Source organism: Mirounga leonina, unplaced genomic scaffold (genome assembly GCF_011800145.1).
Source record: "Mirounga leonina isolate KUSES-001 unplaced genomic scaffold, KU_Mleo_1.0 Mir_172, whole genome shotgun sequence".
Lineage (NCBI taxonomy): Eukaryota > Metazoa > Chordata > Mammalia > Carnivora > Phocidae > Mirounga > Mirounga leonina.
In genome coordinates this window covers 11553901-11565237 of record NW_023270442.1, presented here as the reverse complement: position 1 = coordinate 11565237, position 11337 = coordinate 11553901, and the positions used below count along the sequence as shown (strand labels likewise).

At 39.0% G+C, this 11337-nt stretch overlaps 1 protein-coding gene and 1 non-coding gene across 2 annotated transcripts; one reads left to right on the top strand and one right to left on the bottom strand.

The window, feature by feature from the left end:
* Positions 1-6285: 6285 nt before the first annotated feature.
* LOC118018930 lies at positions 6286-6403 on the bottom strand. Its single transcript, XR_004681523.1, has one exon. It is a non-coding gene; the product is annotated as a small nucleolar RNA SNORA29 (small nucleolar RNA).
* Positions 6404-8827: 2424 nt separating this feature from the next.
* On the top strand, positions 8828-9019 carry LOC118018897 (keratin-associated protein 8-1). The gene has a single exon (XM_035017697.1). The coding sequence runs from the start codon at positions 8828-8830 to the stop codon at positions 9017-9019; it is 192 nt and encodes a 63-aa protein (XP_034873588.1).
* The last annotated feature ends 2318 nt before the right edge of the window (positions 9020-11337 follow it).

Below are 11337 nucleotides of genomic sequence, written 5' to 3'. Positions count from 1 at the left end.
ATGCTTCCAATCATCAGTGAGGCTGTTTAGCACTCAGGTAGCACAGCAGATCATAATTTCTTATCTTTTATCCTTTGGACTAAGTCAGCTTACAGGTTGGTGCTGTGCTTTCAATCTGCACACATTCCCAGTTTCTGGCTCTAACTCTCCCTTTGTGTCCAAAAAGTGGACCTCAGCTCCTTGCTTTGCATTACTAAGAATAGAGAGTAGATGCTAAAAATGACCTTCCTATCCCACCAGTGACTAAAAGCTGGCAGCAAAAACATACCTTCCTTGGAATGACTTTTCATGTTGGTTGTTAAATACCTGTGAGGTGTTTCTGACAAGAGTCAGTGAGCTTATTATGCAGCCAGGCATTACTGTGGTGTCACATTATTTCTTAAGGACATCTCATGGGTTCTACATCAAATAGCAAGCTTCAGTAATTAGGCACTTGCTCTTATAATTAACCAAGTGGCCTCACAAATGTGGCTTTAGCCCCATAAGTGCTGAGATAGCAAGGCATTGAAATTGCGTCTCAAGTGAGCCCCAAGACTTGGTCAGCAAGTTCTGGCCCCGTCATGTGACACTTTGGGGGTATATTGTCTGCTAATCATATTTGACTGCATGCAATCTTGACTTCAGTCCTGTGTTTCTTGACCTTGGCTCTATTGACATTTTGGACTGGATAGTTTTTTGTTGTGAGAGTTTAGGGGGTGGTGCTGCCCTGTACATTGTACACTGTTTGGCAACATCCTTGGCTCCTACCCATTAGATGCTAAGTAGTCATGACAAACAGAAATGACTCCAGACATTGCCAAATGTCTCCTGGGAAGCAAAGTTTGCCATGATAATAAGTCACATTAGCTCTGGTTTATTAAACCGGACTAAGAAGGTGTCTCCTTTTTATCCTTCACCATCTCGTGCTCATGTCATTTTGAGTCTTGTGTTTTGTTAAAGAGGACACCTTTTCAGATTACTCAAGGTGTGACCACTGCCTTTACCGGAATCACTTGGGCTGCTTATTAAAAATGCAGATTCCTTGGCCCTCCCCCCAACCCAGTGAATAAGAATCTAAAGGAATGAGCTTGGAAATGTGCATTTAAAGCAGGTATCCAGGGAGATTCTTGCACAGACTAAACTTTGAAAACTATTGTGGTGAAACGTTTTGCAGAGATTTCAACAATTCTCTTCTGTGATTCCATCACTGCATTTTGCTTTTTAAAGTGAGAGCAGCTGGGAGCCCATTACTTTGTCTTAGCAGGGGTGTGAAATACGGTGAGCAAAAGTGCTGTATTTAGTTACATGCTTAGTTGACCAAATTCCAATGAGAGAGGGTTGCACTGTAATCTTGGGTCATCCGTGATTTTGATGTGAAAATCATACCATGGTTGAGTTCCAGGGAGCCAACTTACCTCATTTTACATTCAAATGGCTTGAGGCTCAGAAAAGTAATTTGCCTAAATTCTCCCAGCAAGTGCATGGCCAAATTAGGTTTAGAATATTCATTCATTCATTTACGCAGTTGATATTATTGAAAACTTACACTATGCCTAGTAGTGAGCAAGGCACTGAGGGATCAAGGCTGATTAAAGACATCATTAAAGTTGATCATTTAGCAGGTTAGTGAAGCAGATATCAGTCACACAGATAAAGTTAAAGGACAACTGTGAAACATACTGAAGATGTGGGGGAGATGGTGGTCTGCCATGATGCCATGATGCCATGATGCAGGGGAGGGCAGTAAGATCTTCCAAAGGAAGTGGTTGAGCTGGTATCTAGAGGCTGGTGGGAGAGAAGAGGGAAAAGAATTCCATCAGAATATATAGCAAGTGCCAAGGCTTGAGAGCAAGAAGGAACATGGTACCTTTGAAACACTAAAAGATGGTGAAGGCTAGGCATTGAGTTGGAGGCTTTTAGGTCAGTTTAAAGATAAATTTAAAAAATTATCCTAACAGCGATGGGAAGCTATTGAAATATTTTTATGTGTGTGTGTTTGTATGTGTGTTTTTGTGTGTGTGTATGTGTGTCTATCATAACCAGATCTGCCTTTTGTAAACACTTTGGTTGTTGGACGCAGATCGTAAGGAGGGAAGCTGTCAATTGCCTAGTTCTGAGGCCACTGTAGCCGTGTAGGTACATAAATAAATAGCTTGCATTGGGTAATGTATCAGGCTGAAAAATGGGCCCCCAGATTTTCACTCTGTTAGCTTACCTTACCAGTAGGCTCACTACCTCACTGCTTGTGAGGCAGAGGTAAATTAGGGATCTTGATCTGGGGAGATAATCCTAGATTATCCAGGTGGGCTCAATGTGATCCTTATAAGAGGGAGAGAGGAGGATCACAGTCTGTAGTGCAGGAGAAGCAAGACATTGGAGGGAGGCAGGGAAGGAGCCATGGGCCAAAGAATGCAGGTGGCCTCTATAGAAGCTAAAAAAAGCTAGAAAACAAATTCTCCCCTCAGAACCTGTAGAAGGAACCAGCCGTGACTATATGTTGATTTCCGACTTCTGGCCACGGGAGTTTTAAGATAATAAATTTGTTTTTTATTTGTAATTTTTTTTAAAGATTTTATTTATTTGAGAGCAAGCATGAGTGGGGGAGGGGTAAAGGGAGAGGGAGAGGGACAAGCAGACTCCCCACTGAGCGGGGAACCTGATGCGGGGCTCAATCCCAGGACCCTGAGATCATGACCTGAACCCCAGTCAGATACTTAACTGATTGAGGGACCCAGGTGTCCCAAATTTGTGTTGTGTTAAGCTACCAAGTTTGTGGTAATTTGTAGCATTAGGAAATAATAGGAAACAAACAGATATAGTGAAATGGAGATTGATAGAAATTAATGGATTCAAGAGACTTTCAGAAGGTAAAATTGGTAGCACTTTGCAATAGATTGTATTTGCAAACGAGGGGGTGTCAAGGGTGACTCCTGGGTATTGATTCTTATTATTCAGATAGTATCTCACAGCATGGATGTAGATCTCATTTTCATATTGAAAACCAGATAGTTTCTGAGTATGAGGATCTAGACAACAATAATTAAATTTTGTATGCAAATTAGTAAATTAACTGAAGGGAAGTCATATTTTGAGGGTCATGGTATTTGATTGTCAGATAGTAGCAACTGAAAAGCAATGGTTAGGAGGATTACAATCAAGGGTCTGAGCGAGTATCTTCCCTGGGATAACTTTACATTCATTATAGAAGCATGACAGTTCTCTTTATATGCTTCCTGTAACAGTAATTAGATGTTGTCTCTACAGGCTATTTTATTATCTCTAATTGTCCCAAGTGCCTTACAGAGCTGCCTAATTGGAGGATCTCAGCACTGAATTACAGGTGTGTTAGAGGTGCTGCTGGTCTCAGCCTCTGGCTGATCTGGGCGGGATCTGGGGCAGCAGAGTTTGGGGCCTGGCTATATCCTCTCAGTGAGTCTCACCTGATTATTCCACTATATCCTAAAGATGTGTAATATACTGTGTGTGCTATATGGGAAAAAGATTGGGAAGCACTTCCCTTTGGTGTTCCTTCCACAGTGTCTTCCATGGATGTCTTGCATCAGAATCCTTGGTGGGCATATTGGGTGATAATCCTGAAAGATGATTTTTAGCCCACAGCTGTTAAATCTACCTGTCTAACATTTCTTAAATTCATCCCCTTGTTCATCCTGCCACCTGAGTTTAGGCTCCCATCCTCTCTTGCCTAACTTAGTGTGATGGTTTTCATGCAATTCTATTGATTACCAACCCAATGGCCATTCCTTTCCCTCTTGCTAGGTTGGCAGAGACCAATTTGCACTCTAGCAGCAGAAAATGCCCAGTATATGCTTTTCACAGCCCAACCATGAGATGTGATTCAGTTCTAGACTATGGGAGCCAGAGGGAATCCACTGTAAGGCAAATATGAAATGAATTCTTTGGAGATAGTAAATCCAAAGGAGCTGTGGGAGAAGAGGTCCTATTTTTTGCTTCCTGGTTTTGGATGTTGATGCATAAGAATGTGAAGCATGCACCTGCTGTAGTGATCCTGCAGCCAATGAGAGAGCACTGAGAGGGTCCTTGCAGTGAGCCAGTGAACCCTGACGTTGCCACGCCCTGATGCATGTATTCTTGGAATGGCCTGTGTTCTTGTTTCTTAGTAGTCATGAAAAATAAGCTCTTTTTGTATAAGCAGACTTCAGCTTGGGTTTTTGTAACGTGCAGCCAAAAGCATTCCTAGTGAATACAATTTTAAACCCAGTCTTCATACATACCTCCAGGATTTCCCCATTTCAATTCATTCTCCACACTGACTGAGTAGCCATCTTTCTGAAATGCCAAGCTGATTATGTCACCCACCCCTGGCTGAGTGCATTAGGGTGTATCCTTTGCTTCCACGGCTCGTACAGTTTCACATGCCTCTGATTACCTTTTTAGTCTCAGCTTCTGTTAATTCTCCTGTCACTATGGCTATGGTCCCTTTGAATTGTCTGTGACTCCTGGAAGACACTGTAGTATTTGACACCTTTGAGACTTTAAAACCCTTCTTTCTGGAATATTCCCTAAATCCACTATCCCCCTAACCAATACTCACCCATTTTCAAGACCCAGCTCAAATATTTATCCCTTCCATAAGGAAGCTTTCCATGGCCACTACCCCCTAGTTCAAGGAGACTTGTTTCACTCTCTCTGTCATCCCTGAAGTCTACAGAAGGCAGTATGGACTTTCAGGGTAGAATGTATAACATTGCTTATTCATTTATTTATCATTTTCCTTTGAATTACCATTTCTCATTCATCTTCAGATCCCTAGAACCTAACAACACACCTGGAACACAGCAGATGTCTAATAAATGTCTGTAAGAATGTGTTTGAAAAGATAAATGGAAAGATCATGTTTGCATTACAGAGTAACCACTGACATATATTTTAAAACTCATTTAAAACATTCCCTTGTAATTTCTTTCTCATTACTAATGAATTATAATATTTTGAAGCTGGAAACTTTATCTGTGAAGCTTACAAGAACTATCTTACTGTGCATGCTAAAATTGACTCTAAGATCTGTACACAGTATGTTTCCTGCTCCTTTGTAGAAAATCAAAGAGCAAGATTTTATCCTGTCTTTATTCATGTCAGACCTTATTTAAAATCGAAGAAATATGAAAAGAGAAATCAAGTTATTTATTAAATAATATCTTAAGATTGTTATTAAAAAAGAAAGGGGTCATGAACTTTATCCAAACCAATAAGTATCCAGTAATGATTAGTCTATTTAAAAAAATTTTTTTTTTTTTTAAGATTTTATTTATTTATTTGACAGAGAGAGACACAGCGAGAGAGGGAACACAAGCAGGGGGAGTGGGAGAGGGAGAAGCAGGCTTCCCGCTGAGCAGGGAGCCCGATGCGGGGCTCGATCCCAGGACCCTGGGATCATGACCTGAGCCGAAGGCAGATGCTTAACGACTGAGCCACCCAGGCACCCCAGTAATGATTAGTCTAATACTGAGTCATTTTTAATGTGACAATATAATATTTTTCTTTTTATCAAAACTCCATGTCATATGACCTTGTTTTTTTTCAGAAACTCACAAAAGCTAGACATTTTTACTGCAACTGGTTTAGACAGCTATTGCTTTCTACTGAGGGGTTCCCTACACCACACTTCCCCTCCTGTTGGGAGGCTCTGGAGGGCCATGGGTCTTTTTGGCATTTGGCTTAAAGAGAAATTTACTAGGAGATAAATTTAATTTGGATATGGGGGGATAGATTCATGTGGTTTGCAGTCACTTCTGAGTCTCATTAGGCTATTTTGAGACATCCTTGTGTGGGAATGGCTTCCAGGAATTCTTTACCATCCACTCCCCCAATTAACCCAAAGTTTTTGACTTGAAGATGTAGGACCAGAGGTCATATGTCAGTATGAATTTGCTCCATGGCATTCAGCACAGGATGAGTAGTAGAGAAAACAGTTTGAAATGATGGAGTCAGAAGCTAGTCTATGGAAAAAATATTATAGAAGTATGGCAAGCAGTTAAGTAGTAAAAATACTCCTTTTGGAATTTTGTAATATTTATGATTTTTGTTAGTGTTTAATTTTTGTGATTTCTTTTAGCATTTAACAAATGTTTAATTTTTTACTAAATTTTACATTTTTGTTATGTTCTTTATCATAAAGAGGGTTCTCAACATTGTATAAACTGCATACTTTACAAAACCTAGATCTTCCCTAGATATACGTATGTCAGAATATAGTTTTCACAGAACCAATGCAGGATTGAGCTAGCTATTAGTTTTGTTATTTTTCATTTTCATTTTATTTTATTTTATTTCCTGTTCAGCCACTTCATAGAGGAGGAGGACACAAATAAATCCTCCCTCTTCAGATCACAGCAATTTTAATCTACACCAAATTAGTTATGTTTTTAAATGACTTGCTGATAATGTGTCTCCCTAAAACTTTCTTGTGTTAGGACTTCTTTGTAGACTTTCTAGAGAAAATTCAGGATATTTGCTATAAATGGGGCCTAAGTTTTTATTTTTTTTAATTTTAAAAATATTTTATTTATTTATTTGAGAGAGAGAGACTAGAGAAAGTGAGCACACAAGAAGTAGGGAGGGGCAGAAAGAGAGGAAGAAGCAGACTCCCTGCTGAGCAGGGCTGGATCCCAGGACCTAACTGCCACCCAGGCACCTCAAGGTCCTAAGTTTTTAAAAAGATGGCATATTTTAATTTTTATTCATCATTACTACTCAGATACAGAGCTCGGTATTGTGCCTGGGAGGGCATAGCTAGTATCTTGCCAGATTGGGTAAGCAGGTGAAGGGAGAATTTATTTCAACAGAGCATCATAATTGAACTTTGGCAAATCTTTTCTTCCATCCCATTGTATAATGCTATTTTTTTGTTTCCTTTTTCTTTTTCTCTAAGGTTATCATTTCTTTCCTTCTTTCTTTTTCTTTTCTTTTTTTTTTTTTGGTTTTCTTTATGGAGTAGAGCAATATGATGAGAGTAGAAAGATAGTGTAAATCATTCTGTGACTTTCAGGGAAGGACCCGCTCTTGAATACCTTTATATTTTGGGAGCAAAGCTAATTTTAATTCCCTGAACTTATTTAGCTGTAAGTCACATGAAGTGTTTGAATTTTAACTGCTGAATCACCCTAGGTGGTCATGGTACTTTGTTCTTGAAGAAAGATGGTAGTGCAGCACCATGTATTTTCAAAAATGCCTCTCCTGTAATTAATCAATTAGTGGTTAGAATGCTGGCATAGTTTTGTATTTTTCCAGGTGTCGCACCTTGCCTTTGGATTCAACCTGTGACTTCTTTGTACTCCTAGAAATTTAGGTCTTTGTTGCTGGTGACAGGGAGGAAAGCTACCTCTGGGATCTACAATAAAATTTTGGGGTCCAGTATGTAATACATATTCTTTCCATGGTCTTCTAAGAATGATTCGTTATAGCTCTGTGCCTTTCTGTTTCTGTGCTGTGTGTCCTCTTCTGCTGTATATTCTGTAAGTTTTCTACCAAGTGCCATTATGGGCAATCTCAATGCAAATATCTGGAATAGTTTATTAGGTCTTTCATGACCCAAAGTAGTTTTGATCAATCTTGTCCCTTCTTTCACTCCTACTTGAGAACTAAATTTCTATTTAGAGAGGAATGACTTTCCTTCCTGCTCCTGGGAGGAAATGTTGACTTAATATGCCACCTTCACAAGATTGTCATATTTGTCAGATAATCTGCTTTTTATTAGATCCAGCAAAAAAAAATACACATTTCAGGATAAAATTTGCCATTCATTTTTCTGTTTTTTACTTCATTATTATTTTCAATATTTGTTTTAAAAATAAATCATATTTATTTAACCATTCATTTCAAGGGGTGCTTGGGTGGATAGTTGGTTAAGTGGCTGGCTCTTGGTTTTGGCTCAGGTCATGATCTCAGGGTCCTGAGATCAAGCCCCACATTAATTTCCACATTGGGCTCTGCACTCCCAGCTTAGCATGAACTCTGCCTCAGGATTCTCTCTCTCCCTCTGTCCCTCCCCCAGCTCACTTGTGAGCTCTCTCTTTTTCTCTCTCTCTAAAATAAATACATCTTTTAAGAAATTTAAAAAACTCCATTTTTTTTTTTTTACAATTATAAGATTATTAGTTCAGGCAGTGGTCTCAAAATGTGATGTTAGATACAGTTCAGGTGGGGATTATAATTAAGATTAAATTTTTAACCAGTTTTTAAGACAGAGTAGCTATACATAGAGAAAAAATTAAAAAGGAGGCTTTTCTATGAGCCCTATGGCCTCTTTGTCTTACACACTACCAAAAAGAGAATTCTTTAACCAAGTGAATACTAAGAAATACCTCGAGTTTTAGTTGGACTCATTATGTATTATTACTTCATTTATTAATTTATTCCAACACATATTTATTGAATTCTACCCCGTGTGTTGTGGAAATTCAATGAGCAAGAGGACTGAATAAGAGTTAACAACCTCAGAACATTTCTTGGTTTTATAAAGCCTGCTTACAAAGAATTACATCTAGGGTCTATAGGAGCCAGGGCTTTGAAGTCACTGCAATACATTTTTAGTGAGGGACACACTTTGTTTGAAGGGATCCTATCCTTGTATTCTATGACGTGAGAGCTTCCTTAATTGGCTGTAAAGACATCTAACACAAGAGCGAATCAAATTAACGAGCTTTTTGTGGTCTCAAGAATGAAAAATGGTGTCAGGAATGAAGATGAGGCCCTTGTGTTTTTAACCACATCCCACAGCCAGGGTATATAAAGAAGGTTCCGAGACGGAGGACTCATCACACAGAGGAGACACATTCCCCTGCTTCCTGAGCCTTCCACTCCTGACACCATGTACTGCAACACCTTCTCCGGGGCCGTCTTCCCAGGTTGCTACTGGGGCAGCTACGGCTACCCCCTGGGGTACAGCGTGGGCTGTGGCTACGGCAGCACCTTCTCCCCAGTGGGCTACGGCTTTGGTTATGGCTACAATGGCTGTAGGACCTTCGGCTACAGAAGATACTGGCCATTTGATCTCTACTGATTTGCTGAAATTGCTGAGGCATAGAATCTTCTCTCCCAAGGCTGAGAGGCGCCCCTCCACGTCCCTCCATTACTTCCTTCCTTAGTCCTCCTTTGCTCCTTCACCTCCCAGTTGCTGCTTCTCAGACCTAGCGCCAGAGTCCAGAGGGAAGAAAATGAAAAACCAGATGATGCCTCCAGCTGCCTTCCCTGGATGATGTTCTTTGAGACATTTTCAGAAACTTGATGCCCAAACATGTATTTCTTCTGAATTTTTCACCAAGCTCACGACTCTTGATAAAGTTGTGGATGTGTGTGTTGAATTCTCAATAAACTTGTCTCAATCAGCATAATACTCTCACCTGAGCAGTTTCCTTTCTTGGTGTGTGCGTATTTTCTGTTACATTGAGTGGGGAGGGAAGTGGATTTATTTTTCTCATGTGGGCTTTAGGAGCAACAAGAAAGCAAATAATCCTTGATCTGGTGTGATAAACAGGCAAGAAGGGGCTACTTGTAAAGGGAAAAAAAAGTCTCTCTTCACCTTTTACCTCTGGCATCTACCTCTAGTCCTTGGGCCAATGGGACACCACTCAGTGCTTGGTGTTTCTCATCTCACTGCTCCTTCCCCTCCTCAAGGAAACCCAACATTGTTTCCATATTTTTTTCCAGTTATTTCCATATTAGTGCAAATGAAACTCACTGTGTTCCCTCTCCGAAGGATGAAAGAATGTAGAATAAAATACCATGTTCCCTACTAAAAGATTCTGAGGTCTCAAGTAATAGAATAGCTATAGACATATTTTAGGAGCCTGAGAGTCTTTTAGGAGAAGGGATTATTCCCTTATATCAAAACTCCTATGGTATTTATTTTACAGCTTAGAAACTCCAGGTTAGAAACAAGGTTGGAAAGCTTCTTAATCTTTGTACAATCGATACCAGGTAGTGAATTTTACTCTTTAAAGATATGAGTAACTTTTCATAAACATGCGGAAAAAGTAACTATAAAGAAGTGTTTCTGAAGATAGACTTTCTCTGTGTTCCTTTAGCGAAAAGAGCTATATTCCTTTCATAAGCCAAGTCAAAAATGTCTCAGTCTTCCTGTTGAAAACATTTTATGTATAGTACAAATATTCTTGGTGACAGCAGGATTTGGCTTAACCTTGCTCTTTTACTGAATATCTGTACATAGCTATATTGCCTCTGATTCACCTTGTAGCTAAAAAGGTAAAGGCTATTTGGAGAGATTATTTTAGAAGAGAGTATTTTCTCCACCATATTTCATCCAACAGATACCTTTTAAAAAAAATTCAAAAACATCTTGTTCAAGGATTTACTTAGTAGATTCTTTCCCGGTAGACTATTGTGATAGCCAATAAAATCTCCAATTTGAAACTTTCTAGCAGCCACATATTAATTCATGCTGAGAATTGTAATTTAATCAAACACACAAGTTAGAATAGGGTTAGAAGAGGAAAAGAAAAGAGGGATTTTTTGGGAATTACAGGGTCAGGTTGAAACTAGAAGATGTCTATTTCATCGTTCTAGAATGATGACTGAGTTATATAAAATTTGTGTTTGAAGAGACCTCAGAGAGGTATCTTACAGTATTTCTGAAACTGTGGTGTGCAGGGGAATCACCTGGGAGCTGGCCTAAAGAGTAAGTTGTTATGCCTTGCCTCTAGGAATTTGATTTGGTACATCTGAGGTATGGTCCAGAAATACAAACTTTTTTCAACTTAATTGAGGTATAACTGACAAATAAAAATTGTATAGATTTAAGGTGTACAACAGAATGTTTTGATGTGTGTAGACATTGTGAAATGATAACCACAGTTAAGCTAATTAACATCTTATTCACCACCTCATCTGGTTAGGATTTTTATTTCAGGTATATGAAAGGGAGCTCAACATCATTAGTCATTAGGGAAATACAAACCAAAACATAATGAATTATCATCTTACATGTGTTAGAATGGCTCTTATCAAAAAGATAAGAGATAAGTATTGGTAAGGATGTGGAGAAAAGAGAACCCTCATACAGTGTTTGTAGGGATATATAAATTGGCTCAACCACTACAGAAAACAATATGGAGATTTCTCAAAAAATTAAAAATAGATCTACCATATGATCCAGCAATCCCTCTTCTGGGTATATAACCATAGGAAATGAAATCATTATCTCAAAGAGATATCTCTACTCCCATGTTCATTGCAGCATTATTCATAGTAGCTTAGATATGGAAACAGTATCTCTTCATGGACAGATGAATGGATAAAGAAAATGTAGTATATATACAATGGAATATTATTCAGCCTTAAAAAAGAAGGAAATCTTGTCAT